The 23465-nt window shown below is 36.0% G+C and overlaps 2 protein-coding genes across 3 annotated transcripts in view; one reads left to right on the top strand and one right to left on the bottom strand.

Annotated features, from left to right (window-relative positions):
- The window catches only part of CENPP (centromere protein P), a 269089-nt gene that overhangs the window by 54762 nt on the left and 190862 nt on the right, over positions 1–23465 (top strand). The window lies entirely within an intron of this gene.
- On the bottom strand, positions 1867–22339 carry OGN (osteoglycin). 2 transcript variants are annotated; one of them, XM_073021446.1, is made up of 7 exons: positions 22145–22339; positions 20889–21056; positions 18741–18834; positions 10680–10838; positions 7811–8013; positions 4145–4240; positions 1867–3740 (listed from the first exon to the last, which is right to left on the bottom strand). In XM_073021446.1, exons 1-7 carry the CDS (start codon positions 22322–22324, stop codon positions 3570–3572), a joined length of 1071 nt encoding a protein of 356 aa, XP_072877547.1. In that variant the 5' UTR covers positions 22325–22339; the 3' UTR covers positions 1867–3569. The 2 variants fall into 2 exon arrangements, with proteins under 2 accessions (XP_072877547.1, XP_007967938.1); XM_007969747.3 differs by having other exon boundaries at positions 20889–21137; positions 22145–22251.

Below are 23465 nucleotides of genomic sequence, written 5' to 3'. Positions count from 1 at the left end.
TATATTCTAGATATTAATTTCTTCTTAAATATATGATTTCAGAATACTTTCTCTGGGTTGTCTTTTGACTCTTGATAGTGCCCTTTGATGAAGAGAAATTTTTAATTTTTAAAATTTATTTTTAATTAATTTTTAATTGACTAATAGTAATTTTACATATTCATAGGGTACATAGTGATGTTTCAATATGTATAATGTATAGTGATCAGATCAGGGTAATTAGCATTTCCATCAGTTTAAACATTTACCCTTTCTTTGTGTTGGGAACCATCAGTATCTTCTAGCTATTTGAAACTATACCTTATTGTTAACTATAGTCATCTTACAATGGTATAGAACTTATTCCTCCTACCTAACTGTAATTTTGTATCCTTTAACAAATCTCTCCCAAAAGTTTTCAATTTCGATGGAGACCATTTTATCTATTGTTTCTTTTTTACCTGTGTTTTTGGTGACAAATCCAAGTAATTTCATGCCAAATTCAATGTCATAAAGGTTTTCCTCTATATTTTCCTCTAAGAATTTTATAATTTAGCCCTTAAGTTTAGGTCTTTTAGATCGTTTTTTAATATTACATAAGGTAGGTGTCCAACGTCATTCTTTTGTATATGGATATCCAGTTTTCCCAGCACCATTGTTGAAGAGACTGGCGTTCTCCACTGAATGGTCTTTGTACTTATGTTGAAAAGTATCTGACCCTATTTGGAAGGGTTTATTTCTGGGCTGTTTAATTTATTCTATTGGTCTGCATGTCTGTACTTATGCTAGTACCACACTGTTTTCTTTTTTTTTTTTTTTTTTGACAGAGTCTTGCTCTGTTGCCCAGGCTGGAGTGCAGTGGTGTGATCTCAGCTCGCTGCAATCTCTACCTCCTGGTCAAGTGATTCTCCTGCCTCAGCCTCCCAGTAGCTGGGGTTACAGGCACCTGCCACCACACCTGGCTAATTTTTTGGAATTTTTAGTAGAGACGGAGCTTAACCATGTTGGCCAGGCTGGTCTCAAACTCCTGACCTCAAGTGATTGGCCCACTTCAGCCTCACAAAGTGCTGGGATTACAGGTGTGAGCCACTGCGCTCAGCCACACACTGTTTTCATTACTGTATCTCTGTTGTAAATGTTGAAGTTAGGAAATATGAGTCTTCTATCTTTATTCTTCTTTTCAAGATTCTTCTGTTTGTTTGGGAGTCTCTTGAGGTTCCATATGAATTTTAAGTTGAATTCTTTTTTATTTGTGTGAAAGCATCATTGAGATTTTGATGGCAACTGTGTTCAGTCTGCATATCATATCGGATAGTATTGTTGTATTAACAACATTAAATCTTCCCATCCATAAACACAAGATACCTTTCCGTTTATGTATGTCTTTAGTTTTTTTCAGCAATGTAAGAAGTAAATTATTTTAAAATTTAAAGCCTCTTTAATTATTAGTGTCAAGAATGAAACATTGTGAATATAATGGAGACAGCATATTTTTACTTTCCCTAATGATTTCCTCTGATATCATCTGGATCTTGGTGGTATAATTTGTATTGTTTATTTTGTTTTATTTGTGATTTAAGGTTGTGTATATGAAGGTATAAGGTATGCATGTTCATATCTTCTTATCTAGAAATCCCCAAATTATTTCTTTAATTCTAGAATTCATACCTTTTACCAATGCTCTTTCTCACTTATCATCATCTTATCTAAAACTACTGACTTTTGAATTTTTTCTTAATCTGAGAGTTATTTTATGGTGTTTTGTTCCATAAGTTTTATCATAAAAATGATATAAGAATACATTATTTTTCTGAAAACTAGAAAGATGACAAACATTCAAGATTATGACAGTTTAAAGATTCAATTTTTCCAAATAAAACAGAACCCTTCTATTTAGATGGATTTTATTTTGCAATATTTATTGTATATTCAATTCAAATGTGCTCACTATCGTGCTAGGCAATTGAAAGTATAAAGTATGAAGCTGCATTTTGCGCTCTCAGTGAGGTTTAAGTCACAGGGAAATGAGGCATGCACACAAAATAATGAGAAAGTAGTATAATAGTTATGATCATTAGTTATCAAAATAAGTGAACAAGCTAATAATCACTGTTAGAATAATAATTGTAGTCTTAGATCTCAGATGCTTTAATGAAAAATGTTATCTTCAGGTGAACCGACAAATGGGGAGATAATAGAAAAACATCTGACATTCTAGGTAGGGAAAAAAAACAGAAGCAAATGCTTAAAATAGGAATAAGTATGTATTCTGGGAATAGCACACAGAGACAACTTGATTTCAATACTTACTTTATGATGGAAATAATGTTTGTACTTTTATTTACACAGTCCAGACTCATATTTCTAAAACACTGATAATTTTGTGTTTAACTTCAGTGCAATGTGTAAACTAATACTTTTAGTGGGGAACAAGCGAGAGGAATGTTATTTTAGAAACTTTACTCTGGCAGCACTGAGTCATCATAAACTATTACTCTCAGAATATTTGACTCTTGCAGTTATATCAGTTTATCTGACTTAGGTTTATCATGAGTAATCAGTTTATCATGAGTAATCAGAAAGTTACTCAGAAGCTTTATTGTGAATATTCGCTTTGTTACAGTGAACGTGGATGTGTATGGGTGGGAAGGTAGTGTGCACTAGCACCACAGAATGTTCTGTTTTCATCTTATGTTTGAACTAATTTATTGATGAGATTCTCATTTCTGTAGTATAAAAGGAAAATATTTTGCAGTTATCTCATATTTGAAAGACTTTGCCATAGAGAACTTTATGGTTACCCTCTCGGAAATGGATGAACTTTTCGTTATTTCTTATAAGCATATTGGTTTTGGCCTGCTTGACTTTAAAACTTTTTTTTGGTAGACTTAGAATGTTAATATTTAGATAGAGAAAATATTTTACTGAAGACATTAACTGTGTGACCAGAAAGTAAAATAACTTGAACATTTCTGTATTAGCTTTTTATCAGAGAATAACGTTTATTTTATTTGGAAAGTTTTCCTAAATATGAGACTATCCCCTATTTCTCAGACTAAGTGAAAATTTAATAAAATAGCTGCCTTGATAGGAGGAAAACAGAGTTCTTACTTTATAAGGAATAATGTATGAATCATAAAAGAAGAATGAGTGATCATGGGAAACATTTAGCTTTTCAAAGTTTCTGGAACACGTACCTTAAATGCTTTTGGGATCCAGTAAAGGCCAGGAAAGACAAAGAGTTGAAAGTTTCTTGGATTTATCCTCTTACTTACATCATTAGTAATAGGAATAATGCATCTCAAATTTGGGCATTTATATAAAAACATGATTTTTAAATGGTAGTCTAGTATAAACTAGGATTTTGTAATGCTGTTTAAATATTTTCATATTACTTTGTTTTGAACATAGACATTCAGTCTTACTTTTTACTTATATGTAAGATTTTTAACATCCTTGCTTAAAATATCAAATTCCTTCCAAATGGGATACAAAGTTAATATTAAACCAATACTTAAGTTCCTTTACACATTGTTGAGACAGACTATAAATGTATGTGTACTTTAGTTTATATGTTGTACTGATAGAGGTTAAAAGTATGACCCTATTGGTAATCTTTTTAAGCAAATGAAACTGTTTGGATGCTTTCCCAGGACAACTGGATTGCCCTCCAGGCGTATCTCTTCAATGCGGTCCCGGATGTAACTGGTGTCATTAGCCTTGCAGAATGTGTCATCTGTAATTGAAGCTATGTTGTTAAACTGAAAAAAAAAGAGGAAAAAAGTATTCAGAAATCTGAAATCAACCTTTCATATGCTGTATAATGGGTAAAGGAAACCTAAGTCAGAGGTGTGAGTACCCCCTCACTTCAAATCCTTGTGTCAGATTAATTAGGAAATACTCAAATGTACACCTGGAGACAAATAAAATCAAGAGCAGACTTCACACCTACTGTGCGGGTCTACTTGTTATGCTCTGGATGGAATCTGGACTTCTGGGAAGAAATTTCATGAACCTAGTCTTTTTGATAGGCAGGCATTCAGCTATCACACTACTACAGTGATCTAACCAAACTTTGTATGTGAATAAGTGAGGTTCCCAATGAGTCACAGGATTTTGACTCATAGGTAATTAGAGTCAGATATTGTGAAAGGAACCATCATACCTGAAGGTGAATTACACGTAGACTTTCTGGTAAATTAAGAGGCACGGATTCCAGGGCATTATGGTCCAAGTAGAGGAAAGTGAGGTTATTCAGTTTCTATAAGGAAAATTTCATGTGAGTGTTATTGAGGTTCTGTACATTCTTTCACAGGATTCAAGCAATATGTATGTGCATATGAGTATGTGTCTATATATACAGACTTGCATATTGATATAAATACATCAGTCGTATCAATTGTTCATATGGTAGTTTCTTGTTGGGGTTTTTTTCTGGCTTCACGTGTAGTGTATTTTGATCCTTTATGATGGCCAGTGGAGCTCTGCCACATACCCCACCTTTCTGTCCATTCATCTGATCTCTGAATATCTAGCTCTAGTGCCAACTTCTGGTACTCTTTGGGTTTGTCTTGATAGGAGCTAATGAGGTGAGTCCCTACGTGGGATTGAATTTTGACCCTGGTGCTGCCGTACCCTCTCCTGTACCTCTGGAGTTTCCCATCTCAGTTCCACCAATTTCTAGCTAAGTGGTTACTCCTTAGAAATGTGTGTGCTTGTATTTTTTTAGTAGAGACGGGGTTTCACCTTGTTAACCAGGATGGTCTCGATCTCCTGACCTCGTGATCTGCCTGCCTCAGCCTCCCAAAGTGCTGGGATTACAGGCATGAGCCACTGCGCCCGGCCTAAAAAAATTTTTTAAATTAGCCAGACGTGGTGGCAGGCGCCTGTAGTCCCAGCTCCTAGGGAGACTGAGGCAGGAGAATGGTGTGAACCTGGGAGGCGGAGCTTGCATTGAGCCCAGATCGCACCACTGCACTCCAGCCTGGGCGACAGAGTGAGACCCTGTCTCAAAAACAACAACAAAAAAGAAATATGTGTGCTTAGCCAGGTGTGGTGGTCCATGCCCGTAATCCCAATTTTGGGGAGGCCAATGTGGGCGGATCACTTGAAGTCAGGAGTTTGAGACCATCCTGGCCAACATGGTGAACCCCCATTTCTACTAAAAATACAAAAATTAACCAGGTGTGGTAGTGCATGCCTGTAATCCCAGCTACTAGGGAGCCTAAGCGAGGCAGGAGAATTGCTTGAACCCAGGGGGTGGAGGTTGCAGTGAGCCGAGATTGTGCCCCTGCACTCCAGCCTGGGCCACAGAACGAGACTCCATCTCAAGAAAGAAAAAAAAGAGTGTGTGCTTAGCAAGATGTTTCCCAAAGCAGTTTAGTAAACAACTTGATGCAGGTTTTTTTCCCTAAGGGCTTAATATTGGATTATTCTTCATGATCAGTAACCTATTATTGTGTATAATTGTAATTTCCCCTGACATTACTCTTTTACCTTATCTTCAGTATGCATCCTGTGCTAGATTTTGCTAATTCTTTTCTGTGTTGCTGTTTTAATACTTTCTTAAGCATCCTACCCTTCCACCATATGGGCATCAAGCTCTGGTCTTCCCAGTGAGTCTCATTTACATGAGTTAGAATAACCTAATTCTACTAGTGACTGTAGCAGCCTAGGACATTAAACAAAACTACAGGGCAGCTGAGTTTATTATTTTCTTTTCTTTTTTTTTTAGAGATGGAGTCTCGCTCTATTGCCCAGGCTGTAGTGCAGTGGCATGATCTCGGCTCACTGCAACCTCCGCCTCCCAGGTTCAAGCAATTCTCCTGCCTTAGCCTCCCAAGAAGCTGGGACTACAGGTGCCCACCACCACACCCGGCTAATTTTTTGTGTTTTAGTAGAGACAGAGTTTCACCATGTTGCTCAGGCTGGTCTCGAACTCCTGAGCTCAGGCAGTCCGCCCGCCTCAGCCACCCAAAGTGCTAGGATTACAGGCGTGAGCCACTGTGCCTGGCCGAGTATATTATTTTCATACCAACTTGTCATAAATCCCTTCTGTAATTCCTGTGTAAACCCCAGAATATTCAAACGTTCTTTTTGTGAAATGTTGATCAACTCCTTTTCTTTTTTTTTTTTTTTTTTTTTGAGACTGAGTCTTGCTTTGTGGCCCAGGCTGGAGTGCAGTGGTGCAATCTCAGCAGCTCACTGCAACCTCTGCCTCCCAGGTTCAAGCGATTCTCGTGCCTCAGCCTCCCAAGTAGCTGGGATTACAGGTGCTCACCACCATGCCTAGGTAATTTTTGTATTTTTAGTAGAGACAGAGTTTTACCATGTTGGCCAGGCTGGTCCTGAACTCCTGACCTCAAGCGATCCACCTGCCTCAGCCTCCTAAAGTGCTGGGATTACAGGCGTGAGTCATTGAACCTGGCCTGATCAGCTTTTATAGGTTTTTAACATGTCTGTTATTCAAAGAGTGACCAACTCAAATTAATATTTTCAAATTACAACTTTAAAACAAAAAAAGGCCAGGCACGGTGGCTCATGCCTGTAATCCTAGCACTTTGGGAGGCCAAGGTGGGCGGATCACCTGAGGTCAGGAGTTTGAGACCAGCCTGGCCCAACTCCCATCTCTACTAAAAGTACAAAAATTAGCCGGGCGTGGTGGTGCCTGCCTGTAGTCCCAGCTACTTGGGAGACTGAAGCAGGAGAATTGCTCAAACCTGGGAGGCGGAGGTTGCAGTAAGCCAAGATCGCGCCACTGCACTCCAGCCTGGGCGACAGAGCAAGACTCCATCTCAAAAAAAAAAAAAAAAAAAAAAAGGTGTTTCTGCTTTTAAAAAGTACCCTAAGAGTCCCTTAACTTCTGAGTTCCTTATAAGAAACATCAGATGAACTCTGATGTAACTTTAAAATGTCCCTTAAAGTTGATAAAAGATACCTTAATTGTAATGAAAAATGAAAAAATGGACTATTTCTACACTTTCTAACAGATTGTACATTTTTCACAGAATTTACTTGTGTGTGATTATCATATACTTTATGATAATGAATATTTGATAGTTTTAGGTCCTTTCCGAGATTACCTTTTGAAACAAGAAACCTTGCCTTTTGAATGAGGTTATGTCTGTTACCAGGAGTGGCATGATCATCATTTTATCTGGGGAATGATTACATCAGAGCTATGGAAATCCTGGGCTAAAGTGATTACTTCTGTAGACCATGAATTTTGAGACAAATTGTCTACCTAAACCAAAATAGATTACCTTACCTTTTTCCTACATAATATTTCCTTGAATTGTTAAATTAAGAAATGTATTTAATTCTTACTACATAAAAAATTTTGTATTACATGGTATCATGAAATTCAAAGGAAAATCTCCCTATAGAATTTCGTAGTCTAATATTTTTAAATATTAAAAGTTAAATTCAGTATTTACTTTTGGACCTTTATTTTTTTCTGGTATTTATAATTTGCTGACATTGTGAGGAAAAGGAAACACAGGAATGTCCCATTTTGAGCTTTTGTAGACTATAAGTGCCATGAGGGGGCAACCATGTCTGTCTAAATATTTGCTGTGTGAACAAGTGAAAAAATGAGAAACAAAATAGTCCCATGAAATAAAATAAAGGTTATATATTTTAGCTGAGATATGGGTATAAGCTAGGCTGAATGAGCCTAATAGGATGGTTATTTATTATGTAAATAATGTCTCCATTTATTAAATCAAAATAGTTTTTAAGTGTAATCAAAATACAATTCTAGACCAAAGTTTCTCTTTTATCTCTCATATTGTCACTCATACTGTGCTTAGTTTTACTATAAGATACTTACTTTGAATGCATTTGCTTTGATTCCCCTACTCTTGATTTTGTTGTATTTTGCATTAAATAAAGTGAGTTTGGGAGGAAGAACTGGAAGTTTTAGTAGTTGATTTTCAGCAAGTGAAAGTTCTTCTAACAGAGAAAGTTTTGAAAAAGTACCGTCTTCTATATCTTCTATCAAATTTCCCGTAAAATCGAGTCTTCTTAAGTTAGCTAGAGGGAAAAATATACAAAAAACAACTAAATAACTAAAATTCTTATTGTATGGACTGAAGAAAAGCATTTGTTTAACAGATCACTCAAGCATCTTTCATTTTTAGTGCCTGGTAGATCACTGAACACCTCTTTGTGCCTGAAATTGATGCCCTTTCTGACTGGAGTCCTAGAATCTCAGGTTTGAAAGTGATCTTAAAGTTAATCGAGTCTTTTCATCTTTCTCTGTTCAAATTCCTCGGGATGGTCAGGCAGTTTGAAAGAAATTCTTGTTTCAAATCATGGAAAGTAAGCATTACATTTGATTGGAATCATGTAATCTTTTTTGATTTTTTTGCTGGCATGTTGCATTGTGATTCTGAGTATGTTACCTTAATCTTAATCTCTCTATGCCTTATCGCTTAACAACAACAAAGACAAAGATGTTCCCTGATTTGTTAAAGTGACACAGATTGAGAGAGAAATTCAGTGTGTGTGTGTGTGTGTGTGTGTGTGTGTGTACTTGCGTGTGCATCACTTATATCTGGGATAATTAGGAAATACAATTGTTTCTTATTCACAGGAATCGTGTTCTATACAATTACCACAAGTGCTGAATGTGTAAATACTGAACCATTATTCCTAGGAGAAATACAGGGTTATGTTCCTGTGAGCCTCTGGTCACACATTTCCATCAACTAATTAGTACATAACTTTTTGTGTTTTTGCTTAAGGACCCTTGGCTTAATAGATATTGTTGAATCATTAATATGGCAGTGTAGCTCAATATGCCTGAACAGACCTTGTCTAACATATTTTCCCTGGAGGCATGTTACAGCCTTTTTGTGCTTGGGGACGTTGGACGTCACTTCAGCACCATGTGTTGGGTCATGTTAAACAGCAAAATCAGGCCGGGCGCGGTGGCTCACGCCTGTAATCCCAGCACTTTGGGAGGCCGAGGTGGGCGGATCACTTGAGGTCAGGAGTTCGAGGCCAGCCTGGCCAACATAGCACAACCTCATCTCTATTAAAAGTACAATAAAAAAATTAGCCAGGTGTGGTGGCATATGCCTGCAGTCTCAGCTACTCGGGAGGCTGAGGGATAAGAATCCCTTGAACCCAGGAGGCGGAGGCTGCAGTGAGTCGAGATCACACCCCTGCACTCCAGCCTGGGCGGCAGAGCGAGACCCTGTCTCAAACAAAAACACCTCCCAAAAAAACAAAACTCAATAAACAGCAAAATCATAAACACAAAACACAAAAATGTGAAAAACATGTCATTAAATAGACGGCGAACGGTCTATTTTTTTACAGTATGAAAACCAGAACATTTATTTACAGTATGAAAACCGGAACAGAAGACGGTGTTACCTTGTTCAGCCTCAGATGGGAATGTGCCTGTCAAGTAATTCAAATTTTTTGCCACTCTGAGCGTGTCTGAGAATGAGCATGAAAGCACCATGTGTATTAATTTTGGGATTATAAATAAATTTTAGCAAGTGGGTATTCACAAATACAGAGTCCACAAATAACGAGGATCAACTATACTTCAGTCCACATTCGGGAGCTATCAGCGGCAGCATGACTCTGGTTATGGTTAATCTCATAAATGTGTAGTGGGGCCAGTATGCATTTCTTGGTGTGATTTTTTTCAGAACTCTTGATGACGATATTAGGAGTCTAGAAAACTGACAGGAAATTAGTGATCTAGGACTGGGATTTGGTGCTGCAGAAATGGAGCATTCTGGTGTGCTTATGGCAACACTCTAATTGAGTTAAGGTTTGCTAGAAGTTCAAGATTGATAATGACCTGGTAAGGAATTAAATTCCACTGTTCTCAACACTATTTCCATATTAGAATCACCCAAGGAGTTTGTTTTTAATGATGTTGCCTGGGCCCTACCCCAGATCTGAATCACAACCCCTGGGAAGTAGGACCTAGTATCAGTATTTAAAAAATACTTCCCTGCCGGGCGCAGTGGCTCATGCCTGTAATCCCAGCACTTTGGGAGGCCTAGGCGGGTGGATCACAAAGTCAGGAGTTCGAGACCAGCCTGGCCAACATGGTGAAACCCCGTGTCTACTAAAAATACAAATATTAGCTGTGGTGGCACGCACCTCAGCTACTTGAGAGACTGAGACAGGAGAACCACTTAAACCTGGGAGGCAGAGGTTGCAGTGAGCCAAGATCACGCCACTGCACTACAGCCTGGGTGACAGAACAAGACTCCATCTCGGGGTGGGGCAAGAAAAAAAAAAAACAAAAAAACACTTCCCAAGATATTTTTAATATGCAGCCAGGTTTAAGAACCATTAAAGTAAGAAAAAGCAGTTTCTGTGTTTTTTTAGTGCAGGTAGAAAATAAAACATTGTGGTTGGAAAAGCATCCCAGTTATATTGGTGTTGCTGAGTATCAGAAGCAAAGGATCTTGAAGTATTGGAGTTGAGAAGATATAGTTGCCCATGTGTTAGATGGACTGTCATCATAGACAGTGAGGTCGCCAGTAAACAAAGATCACAGGGTCTGTCTAAGTGGAAAGATGATTCACCAACAAATGAATGGACTTTTGTGAAACATGTTTGATATTTATATACTCCAAGTGACAAACCTATATGTGATAGCAACTATATAGAAACTTGTATTTATATGAGTTAAATACTAATAATCATATTTCAGTTTAACTTACGTATGTCTGCAAAATCTTTGGCAGTCAGCTTTTTAATTTTGTTGAATCGTGCGTAAAGATAGGCTGATTCCTTTGGCAAGGGTGGTACAGTATCAATGTCAACTTCTTCACAGTATACAGAGCCACTTAAACAAACACACAGCAGACACGTGGGCATTTCTAAATTGGGAAATAAAATCATAAAAATATGAACAATAGTTTGAAAATACTTTGCCTCTAATAGTAAAATTATTGCTATTATGAATGCTATTACTAATTGGAAGAGATGTTTTACAGAATCATAAGAAAGATAGTCATGGTAACTTGTTACCTATGTTGTCTTGATAATTCACCAGAATATTGTTTGAGAATCTCTTTTTATTTTGTTTTACTGGTAATTGCTTAATTGTTGAATTGATTGACAGTTACATTTCCTTATTTGAAAACCAAAAAAATTTACAAAGCGGGAGTTGAGGTAAACATAAGCTTGATTTATTAAGTTTGATGTGTGAGAAACATATTTCAGACTGGTGACAGTAACTAGATTTTAGTAACCACTAGTTAAATAAGGAAACCATTAACTTGAAAATTAGAGTAATCGTAGGCACTGTTTGGATCCCTTAGCACCCCAAGTCATTTATTACATTTACTTGTCATGCCTCTTGGAACATTTCTTAATCTTTGTTTTTTATACCTTTTTCTGTTTTTGAAAAGTGTAGAGCTTTTTTTTTTCTTTAGTTTTATTTTTCAGGGCATTTATTCTGCAGAATGCCTTTCAGTTGACAGAGGTTTCTCATTTTTGGCAGGAGTACCATGGATCCTCAGTGCTGTGTGTCCAAAAGCACATGGTATCTGTTTATCCCATTCCTGATAATATTTTTGGTCACTTGTTTCAAGTTGTGTGTGCCATGTTGCTCACTGAGTAAAGTTAATATTTTTTCACTTCATAACTAATAAGTAATTCTGGAGAAGTACTTTGAGAATCTAAATGTCTAGTGTGACATTGTACTTTCATATGCTAGTTTTAGCATCCATTGATGATTCTTACCTGAATCATTTGTGAGTAACCAAATAGTGATTGTCTAATTCCATCATTCCTTCTATATTTGTTAGTTGGCACTCTCTTCTTATTTTTTTATATCAATATGAACTTGTTGTATGTATTTTGATATATTTTATTATTTATTTACTTACATATTTTTGAGACAGAGTCTTGCCCTGTTGCTCAGGCTGGAGTGTAGTGGTGTGATCTTGGCTCACTGCAACCTCCACCTCCCCAGTTCAAGCGATTCTTCTGCCTCAGCTCCTGAGTAGCTGGGATTACTGGCGTATGCCACCACACATGGCTATTTTTTTTATTTTTTTGAATTTTTGATATAGACAAGTTTTCACCATGTTGGCCAGGCTGGTCTCAAACATTACCTCAAGTGATTTGCCTGCCTCTGTCTCCCGAAGTGCTAGGATTACAGACGTGAGCCACCACACCTGACCTATTTTGATATATTTTAAATATATTAAGTAAACATGCCAAATTTTATTTTTTGAATTTTTTTATTTTTTTCTGAGACGAAGTCTTGCTCCATCACCCAGGCTGGAGTGCAGTGGCGTGATCTTGGCTCACTGCAGTCTCCGCCTCCTGGGTTCAAGCAGTTCTGCCTCAGCCTCCCAAGTATCTGGGATTACAGGCGTGTGCCACCATGCCCAGCTAATTTTTTTGTATTTTTAGTAGAGACTGGGTTTCACCATGTTGGCCAGGCTGGTTTCGAACTCCTGACCTCAGGTGATCTACCCGCCTCAGCCTCCCAAAGTGCTAGGATTACAGGTGTGAGCCACCACGCCCAGCCTATTTTTTGAAATTTTAATTGATATTTTCATATCAACATGAATTGTGTCCCATGAGTCATAATCCATGTTTATTTTAATAAATCGTCACAGATTAGGCAGTGAGTGCCCTTTTAAGCTTTTTTTCCTGCTACAGCTTTTTGTGGTTAGTTGACTTATTGCATGTATTTAAATTGTACAAAATATACGATTTTTACATATGTATACCCCCTTGAAACCTTCACTGCAAGTGAGTTAATTAACATAACTATCACTCCAAAAAGTTTTCTCCTGCCCTTTGGTAATCTCTCCCTCCCACTCTTATCCTCGAACAATGACTGACCTGCTTTTGGTCAGTATACATTAGTTTGCATTTAAGAGAATTTTATAGTAAAACAATCATGTAGCATCTACTCGCTTTTCTGGCTTCTTTCACTCTGCATTATTATTTTGAGTTTCAATCTGTATCAGTAGTTCATTCTTCTTTATTACTCAGTAGTATTCAATTGTCTCAGTATATACAATTTACATGGTCATTTCCTATGGACATTGGGTTGTTTCCAGGTTTTCACTATTTCAAAGAAATTTGTGTGTAAGTTTGTGTGGACTTAATGCTTTCATTTCTCTTGGGTAAGTACCTAAGGAGTGGAATGACTGGATCTTATTATAAATGTATGTTTTATCTTTTGAAGAAAGTGTCAAATTATTTTCCAAAGGACTGTGCCATTTTACATTCCTACCAGCAGCATATGAGAGTTCCAGCTGCTCCACATCCTTGCCAAAATTTGGTATGGTCAGTCTTTTTAATTTTCGCAATTGAAATGTAGGGCATGTTATAGTATCTCATTGTGTTTTAATTTGCATTCTCTGATAACTAATGGTGTTAACATCTTTTCATGTCCTTGTTTGGCATCCCTATATTTTCTTTGATGACTTGTCTTTTTTTTTTTTCCCCCTCTTACTAGTTTTCCTTTTGGAAATGAAACATTTTAAATTTCAATGAAGAACAGTTGGTTCCTTTATAATTCATGGTTTCTGTGTTGTATTTAGGAAATGTTTGCCGACCACCAAGATTTGACACTTTATTTTATTCTAGAAGTTGTATAGCTTAAGATCTTTAGCTTTAGGTATGGGGTATACTTTGGGCTAATTTTTGTATATGGTGCCAGGAAGGGTTAAGATTCTTTTTTGAATCATTTTCCTACTGTTGTCTGGTTCTTTCAGCACCATTTTTGAAAAAGATTATTCTTTCCCCATTGAATTGTGTTGTCACATTGTCAAGAACTAGTTGGTTACTTCATGCTAGCCTATTTCCGGATTCTATTTTGTTCTATTGATCCACTTTAACATTTTTATGCCAATACTGCAGTGTCTTGATTCCTGTACCTTTATAATAGTCTTGTTAGTATAAATCCTGCAACTTTCTTCTTCTTCAATGTAATTTAGACTATTCTAGGTCCTTTATATTTTTATATATATTTTAGAATCAGTTTGTTAATTAAACAAACAAAAAAACCTATTAGGATTTTGATTGGGATTGTGTTGAATTTCTAAATTTGGGGAAAACTGACATCTTAATGATATTGAGTCTTCCAGACCTCGAACATAATACATTTCTCCTCATATGTAGGTCTTCCTTAATTTCTCTTAGCATTATCTAGATTTCAGTGTACAGATCTTACATACTTTTTTTTTTTTTTGAGACAAGATCTCACGCAGTCACCCAGGGTACACCAGGTCACCTGGTGTACTCCCGGTACACCAGGGAGTACAGTTGCATGATCGTGGTTCACTGCAAACCTTGACTTCCTGGGCTCAAGTGATCCTCCTGCCTCAGCCTCTCAAGTAACTGGGACTACAGGTTTGTGCCACCACACCTGGCTTTTTCTTGGTTAAAATTTTTGTAGAGACATGGTGTCACTATGTTGCCCAAGCTGGTCTCAAACTCCTGAGATCAAGTAGTCCTCTCGCCTTGGCCTTCCCATAAACATCTTTTATATCTATTTCTTTCATATGTTTTGATGGATTTAAAAACATTTTGTCGGGGGGCTGGGTACAGTGTCTCACGTGTGTAATGTCGGCACTTTTGGAGGCCAAGGCAGGCGGATCATTTGAGTCGAGGAGTTTGAGACCAACCTGGGCAACATGGTGAAACCTCATCTCTACAAAAAATACAAAAATGAGCCAGGTGTGGCACGTGCCTGTAGTCCCAGCTATTTGGGAGGCTGAGGCAGGAGGATTGCTGGAGCCCAGGAGGTCAAGACTGCAGTGAGCCATAATCATGCCACTGTACTTCAGCCTGGGTAACAGAGCAAGACCCTGTCTCAAAAAAAAAAAAAAAAAAAAAAAAATCCCCCATTATTCTTTGAGAACTTCCTTATTTTCTAACATAGCAAGATGTCCCAAACTAACCTTGCATTTTTCCTGCCCAACCCTGAAATCAGCTATCTCTTCAGAAAGCATTGGGGGTTTTTTTGGTTCGTTCATTTGTTTTTGAGACAGAGTTTTGCTCTGTCACCCAGGCTGGAGTGCAGTGGCGCAATCTCGTCTCACTGCAATTCTGCGTCTTGAGTTCAAGTGATGCTCCTACCTCAGCCTCCCAAGTAGCTGAGATTACAGACATGTGCCACCCTGCCCAGCTAATTTTTTTTTTTTTTTTTTTTTTTTGTATTTTTAGTAGAGACAGGGTTTCACCATGTTGGCCAGGCTTGTCTCAAACACTCCTGACTTCAGGTGATCCACCTGCCTCAGCCTCCCAAAGTGCTGATATTACAGGCATGAGCTATCACACCCGGCCACCATTGGTGTCTTTTAGTGGAGAATGGTATTAGAAACCAAGATGTAGGTGCTGAGTGTGCTCATTGCCATTGAGATCAATGTTGCTTCTAGGCTCTTTCAGCAGAGACAGCTAGGAAATAAATGTGTGTGTTTATTTGTCTCTTTCTCCATAGATAATACACATACATGTGACATATATGGATATAAACATATACAATATACATGCATATGTATAACATATACTAATGTGTATACATATACACACATAGAGATAAACAGATAAACATTTCTATATTTCTGTATCTCTTTATATATACAAACCCTGAGTTGATACTAGTGTCTTCTATTCCAAACCAACTCTACAGTGTTCTTTCTAGCCTTCTGCCTTTCCATATTTGTAATGTTTCCCTGACAGTGAGGAACCTGGCTCTCATTATTTACAATATATTTACTTAGTTCTGGCACACTCATTAAGTAGTTCCAATATTGCTAAGTCGTAACACTGTGCATAGCAAACCTACTCACTGGAGCTTTGTATTTGTTTGTAGTTCTTTTTTGTCCTTAGCCTGAAGGTATATAGGCAAAATGCTGTGTTTAACAGTTACTTAGAGTTTTTTCCTCCTTTGGTGTGTTATTAATTTGAAATATAATTAAGTTTATGTTTTTATGTTTGTATTCCAATTTGGGTTCTTTTTACCTTCTTCTTGTTGATTTCATTTATATGTGTATTTGGTTTTTTGACTGTACGAAACAGCATTGTTCTAAAAATTAAATCTACATTTAAAAGTGTATACGCAGAGAACTGCCATCCCCTCTCCCCCAATTTCTTTTTAGCCTATATTTATTTTCACAGAAATAAGCAGATACATATATATTTTCTTATATCCTTTTCTTTCTTACGTGAAAGACTGCATATTATAGATATTCTTTTGCACTTTGTTTTTTTTTCACATAGTGCATCCTGGAAATCACTCCATGTTAATTCTTAGAGATCTTCCTCTTTCATTTTTACAACTGCATAGTATTCTCTTCTGTTGGATTTACCCTTGTTTATTCAACTACTCTTCAGTGTTTGGGCAGTTAAATTATTTCTGATATTTTGCAGTTGCATGCAATGCTTTAGTGATTTTGCATTTGTATTTTATTTTGGAGTATATCATCAAGATAAATTTCTCAAAGTTGGCCAGGCGCAGTGGCTCACACCTGTAATACCAGCACTTTGGGAGGCCGAGGCCGGAGGATCACTTGAGGTCAGGAGTTCAAGATCAGCCTGACCAACATGGTGAAACCTGTCTCTACTAAAAATATAAAAATTAACCTGGCATGCACATGCCTGTAATCTCAGCTACTTGGGAGGCTGAGGCAGGAGAATTGCTTGAGCCCAAATGGCGGAGGTTGCAGTGAGCCAAGATCATGATGCTGTATACTAGCCTGAGAGTGAGACTCTGTCTCAAAAAAAAACACTCAAAGTTGGTTCTTATGTCAAAAAGTAAATGCATTTTTTATTTTGTTGGATATTGCCAAGTTTCTGTCCAAAAGCATTGTGCTGATTTGCCTTCCTGCTGTCGTGTATGAGTGTCTTACCCCAGAGCCTTGCTCATGGAATATATTAATGTGTTGTCATACCAGTTTTTTCAATCAGGTAGGTTAAAAATGGTATCTCAATGTAATTTTAATTTGTATGTCTCTGTGTGAGATTGAACATTTATTTGGGTCAAATCGTTTAAATTATCTCGTGAATTGTCATTTTTCCAGTGGATTTTTGGTTAATCTCTTTTCCTTGATTTTCAAGAGTACTTTATAAATTAGAGATACTAGCTCTTTATTTTTAGTTATATTATCTGTTAGCTCTTTAGTTATATTATTTATCTGTAGTATATGTTGCAAATATTTTTCACAGTTTTTAGTTGCCTTTGACTTTGTCACAGGTATTTGTAGGGTCAAATTTATTGTTCTTTTCTATTGCTGTCTCTGGATTTTGAGGCGCCCTGCACCCAGATTATTTTCTAGTACTTGTATGGTTTCATTTTATACATTCAGATTGCTAATCTATTTGGAGTTTATTTTTGGGTAAGGTATGGATCTAAATGTACCCCTCTTCAAATGGCTTTTTCTCCCGGCACCATTTTTTTAAAAGACCATTTTTGCTTCAGTGATTTGGGTTGGTACCTTTAGTATGTACTCAGTTTTCATGTGTATTTTTGTCTGTTTCTGGACTTTCTATTCTATTTCATTGATCTTTTTGTCTATTCATATACCAGTATCACACTTTTTAAAGTATAGAGTTTTATAACATATTTTAATGTGTAATACATCTGATTTCTACATATACTTGTCATTGTTCACTGTTTCCCTTGCTATTTGTTATATGTTGTTCCATATGAATTCTAGAATCCGTTTTTCCAGCTTTATAAAAAAATTATTGGTAATTTTAGTTGGATTGTTTAACATTTATAAATTTAGAAAGAACTGACATCTTTTTGATTTTGAGTCATTCTATCCAAGAAGAAGGGCTGTCTTTTGTTTTTTGTTGGTTTTGTTTTGTTTTTTTGTTTTTTTGAGACGGAGTCTCGCTCTGTCGCCCAGGCTGGAGTACAGTGGCGCGACCTTAGCTCACCGCAACCTCTGCCTCCCGGGTTCAAGCAATTCTCTGCCTCAACTTCCCGAGTAGCTGGGATTACAGGCACCCGCCACCACGCCTGGCTAATTTTTTGTATTTTAGTAGAGACAGCGTTCCCACCATCTTGACCAGACTGGTCTTGAACTCCTGACCTCGTGATCCACCCACCTCAGCCTCCCAAAGTACTGGGATTACAGGCGAGAGCCACCACGCCCAGCCTGGGATGTCTTTAAATTTATTCAAATCTATTTTTACTATCATACTTCTCGTTTTTTAAGCTTTATTTTCTGTTATGGTTCATTTTCATTTTATTGTAGCAATATAGAAATTAATATGTGGTTTTTGTCATGTTTTCATGTGAAATAACGTTCCGTGATAGAGTAAGAGTAAACCAATACACAGGAATTATTAAGTAGGACTTCTAATTTGTTATTTCATGACAAGTTTTCTATTGTTGTAATTGAAATGTATGTGATAATTATTGATGTATATGTATGTTTCTGTTCTGTGAGTTTCTTAAAGGCAGTAATTATATTTACTGTATACTGAGGCTGTACATTGTATTTGGCAAATAATCCTTGTTTAAGTATTTCTTGAACAAATTTTATATGGACAGAAACCACATTTTGTGGAGGCTAAGCTTTGGTTGTTCTCAAAAGTTCTCATTCCACATTTGTCACTTATAATGTGGGATGGCAAATGGTGTGCACTCCCAGTATACTTGTTTGACTTTATCATTGGAAACAAAATTCCACTGTTTGTATTTACTGTATCTTGAGTCAGTTTTTGATTATCACAAGGAATAAAGTCCATTATAGCTATTTATAAAGGATCCATTTGAAAAATATTTAGATGATACTTACCATCATTTTCTTTCCTGGGAGGTAATGGTGTTATTGCCTCATCTTTTTGTAATTGAAGACTTTTCTCATTGGGTATTATCACAGTTTCTTTTTCCTATTGGAAATATAAAAGTTTGTTACCTAGCTTGATTAAGTCTGTGTTACTGTAAACCGAGGGATCACAGGCACCTTCTGGTAGTTACAATTAGTGGCATTTCTTTTGTGCTCCATTAGGCTTTCATACATATTTCCATTTTATCATTTATTAAATTACAGTGTAAGTATTTTTTAGCTTGTTTTTATTCTAGACTATGAGCTCCTTGAGTAAAAGAACTGGGTGTTTTTATTTTTATATCTCCAGTAGCTATACTCAGTGCTTAATAAATATTGAACTTATTGAAATTCCAAATGAAAGCTGGGTGAGAATTCCCTGAATTGGAATGAAAGTTTTTCTGAAGTGAAACTATTCCTCAAGGGTCTTGTCTGAACTGAGTTTCTCATTCAGATTCTACCATTTTGAGCAAGACTAGAGCTCTAGCCATGTCACAAGTATAAACTACTGATTAAGGTCTTTAGGTCTCTTCTTGGGGTGACCCTTTAATTACCTATATCCCTCCATTAAGCCCTGGCTCTTGGAGCCCTTTTATTCCAGCTTACCTTACCTACCCTTAACACCTAATGGTGTAGGACTTTAATTCTGGGGAAATTGGAGTAGATATAATTTAAATCCTCTCTTTCCTATTGTTGGAGAGTACATTTTCTGCCACTGGATTACAGTGTATTATGTGGTGTCCTATTCTTTCTGTCCTTTGTAAGCATGTTCCATTTTAGTCTCCGTCTTGACTCCTGATTCTGCCCTTCACCTTCATTCTCCCATTTGTGAGATGGTTGAACTTCTTCCCTCTACTCTGTGTTTGTACATCAAGTCCTGTTGGATTCTACTCCACTCCACAAATATCTTAAATCCTGCATTTATAGTAAGATAAAGAAACTTCTAAAGCCCTGTAAAGAGAAGAAGCAGAGAGAAAAATCATCTCTAAACTCTTTAGGGATCAGGGAATCTTCAAAGTGTTTTTAATAGATTCAAATCATCCAAGTGAGCCAATAGCCTATGTTATGATGGGCTTTTTTTTTTTCTTTAACTATAATTAGTGATACCTATCCTTTGTGTCTTAGTGATGGGCAAAAATAATGCTATCATATTAAAAGCATTAACTGAAAGAAAGAAACTGTGGTGTTAACATTTGCTCATCGTGTACCCCTGCAAAAAAAGAAAAGAGAAAGTAGCAGTTGTAACTGGTCAATCTTACAGTCTTTATCATCCAATTTATAGTGGAGAAGAACTTCTGAAACAATCAGTATTGTTATATATTTGGCTGAATTTCTCATTTTCCAGTGTATATGTATATGTGTCATACATAGTGGGCAACAGATACTAATGTGCTGTATTAACTTTTTCCTTATCCAGCATTCATTTCTGTGTGTCAAGAAAACCACAAGTAATTACTTTGCCCATAAAGGTGGGGAATGAATGATGTGGTATAACGTCACCCCTGCAGTGTTAACTCGATGACAGTTACAGTTACTTGGTACAAATTGATAGAGGGTCTAAACTGTTAAAATTGATTTAAAAAGAAAGTCCTATATCGAGTAGGTTTTCAGTTTTTGGTACTGTATGTAGATGGCATATATAAATTATTGTGGAATGCTATTGATATCAAAATAACCTGTACTCTTTTGTTTATTTTCTTAAAATTGTTTTCTATAATAATAACCTTAAGCTGATAATTCATCTTTATTTCTCCATATACACATTTCTGCTAATTTATTTTTGAAGGCAACACAACGTTGCAAATATAGGGCATTGTGTAATATTACTTAATATATAAATTACAACTGGTCAGAGACTATCTTAAAGTCTAGTTTTCTTTAAGTTTTATTTTTTGGTTACTATAGATAATGTTTGGTTACCATAGGTACCATTTATTAATTTGAAAAGCATACGTACTCTAAAAATATAATCTTAGGTACAATTATTATGAATTCATTTGAATCATTTAGAGTGATTTTCCCTTCCCCTTACCTTATCAGACACATTCAGGAAAAACAAAAACATGCATTTAAATGGGCAGTATTTTAGAAGCTAAATTTACAGTAGAAATAAAGTACCTTAATATTTTTTCCATCCAGGTATTTATCCTCATAATCTTGGCTAAATATGGATTCTTCAAAATTATCTGTTCCATAATCATAGGTAATGCGTGAGTCCTGCTGAGTTGGTGGTGCTGGCTTTATCAGAGGCACAAACAGTAACAGGAGAAGTGTAGACTGCAGAGTCTTCATTTTAGCAAAAATCAAGGTGACTGGAAGTTAATAAACTAGTGGCCTGCTGACTGTGGGACAAAACTCTCTTTTTCCCTGGAAATAAAAATTCAGACCATCGAAGCAATATTTAAAAGCTTAGAGGATGTTTTGGCAGGGTGTGCGCAGTAAGGGCCAGAGAACAGTATTTAACCCTTAGTGATCTTTAATTAGATGCCAGCAGTTTTTACATATCAGTGAGCATTCTGAAAAATAGTTTCGGAAAATAGTTTTATTTCTTCTCTATCAGAAATTCAAGAAAGATTGATAATTTTAAGTTTCTTAATTAAGTGCCTTCAACAGACATACTAATATTTAATTGAAATATTCTTAGGATACCTGTAGTATAAATAGTTAAAATGAAGTCCCAAGATCCTGTCTCATGTGAGTTAAAAATATCATATTTCAACTTAGCTACTTTATAAGAACTCTTGATTTGTATTGGTATGAACAGAAACAAGTTCCAAGAAAAGTTTTAAAACTTAAATTTAGCATTATGAAAAGTAGTCATTAACACCTTTAGGTGGTACAGAATATAGGAAAAGCCATTTTTAATTTTCTTGGTTTTGTAATTTTAATAGGTGATCACAATTTTTAGTTAATAGTATTGCATTTTTAATTTAAACTATGAAAACTGAAAGAATAGTATTGCAGGCTGGAGGAAATACCGAACTTTAATCAAAGAACTTTGAGGAATGTAATAGAAAAGATTCCTTTAGGCTCGTCAATGGATTTCCTCTGGTGGGTGCACATTTCAGACTTTTTCTTAAGCAACTTCAAACAGAATCACTCAGAGTTGCTGATGCTGCATTATAGATGCCAGTTTGTCAAAAATCCAGTGGTTGAAAATGAAGAATAAAATGGATTTGTGACTTTTGCAGCACCCTATTCTTGCCTGCGTGGATGTTAAAGTTGTGCGATGATATACATAAGTACTTGTTAAAAATTAATTGTTTGAGGTAACTGAAACTTAAACCAGAGATGGCCTTTACATTTTTAAGCCTATTAGTTGAGTCACACTTTAACAAACAATATTTAAAATAATATATGAAAAGTAAGCCTACCGTTGTAGCTGTTTTGAAGTTTTTTGTGGTTTTCCTCAATAGATGTTCATGTCTGTGCATTAGCCCCAAGTGGGAGGGTGAATGAGGAAAGCTATGGCTTGATTTCAAACTGCTGAGTAAAATTTCAGGGCCCAGCAGCTTTAAGAACAGTTTCCATGTGGTAGAGATCTTTGCCAGCATTCTTTCTCTAGGGTGAAATGCAGTGTGTTGTACTAGAGAACTGTGCTTAAGATATTTGTTGTAACTGCTACACTCAGTCCGCTTCAACTAATTGACTCTAAACTTGTGTCATTTTATTATTGTGTAATAAACATTCGTGTTTTGGTGCATATTAGTTTATGAAAATGATACAAAGTCTTCCTTTTCATTTTGGTGATTTCCCAGGAGATTTAACATCTGCTTTTTGAATGAAATAGAACACCAAATGAAAACATAGTCCATGTTGTTAATCTTATGAGAATTAAAAATACTGCCCTAATACCGTAATTAATGTATAGCCAAGAAATTTCCAGTGTAAAAATTAGTTTTAGGACAAATTATTTTATAGTTTTGTCATTTGGGGTTTTTCTACCCTTTATTTTAGTTACATATAAGAAAAACTGATCCATAAAAATTAGCTTTTTAAAAGTAAATTCAATTTATAGTTTTTGAGGTTGATAGTAAAAGATACTTTTGTTTGCTGAATGAAAGAAACTTTATAAAATTACTTTAATATTGAAATTGGGTTTTAAAAGTTAAAGTGGCATTGTAGATACCATACAAGCAACTCTGAAGATGTTTTTAAAGAGTCACTTTTAAAAAGTTCCTCCTTGGTGCTTTTAACAATCAAATTAACATTTTCTTCTTTAATCTAAAAATTTAACAAATATGGATATATATTTTATTAAAATAGAAAATGAAAGAATACCAATTTGTTTTCTTTTCTAGTCAAAATTATTTTAGAACCTTTCAAATCAAAGCTTAAACTAAGACTTGAATACTGACATTTTTATTTGAATGTGAATTATCTTAAATTTAGTTGTGATATTCTCTGGCTTGAGTTGATATAAATTGTTGGTTTTATGACTTCAAGGATACAATAAAACTTTTTAAAGACTGTGAAATATATAATAATGAAACAACAGACATTGATTTGTTTTGTATTGTGTGGCAAGTTAGCAAGATATTGACAAGTAAGCTGGATGGATACCATGTGTCCAAATTTAGAGAATCTTAGAGATTCATAGTTTCATTAATGGTACACTTTGATACCTTGTACTACAGAAAATTATTTTGTGAGGAACACCTTTCCTTGAAAAGTTATGACCAGTGAATACAATGT

Source organism: Chlorocebus sabaeus, chromosome 12 (assembly GCF_047675955.1).
Source record: "Chlorocebus sabaeus isolate Y175 chromosome 12, mChlSab1.0.hap1, whole genome shotgun sequence".
In the NCBI taxonomy this organism is placed as follows: Eukaryota; Metazoa; Chordata; class Mammalia; order Primates; family Cercopithecidae; genus Chlorocebus; species Chlorocebus sabaeus.
This window is presented reverse-complemented; position numbering and strand designations above follow the sequence as displayed.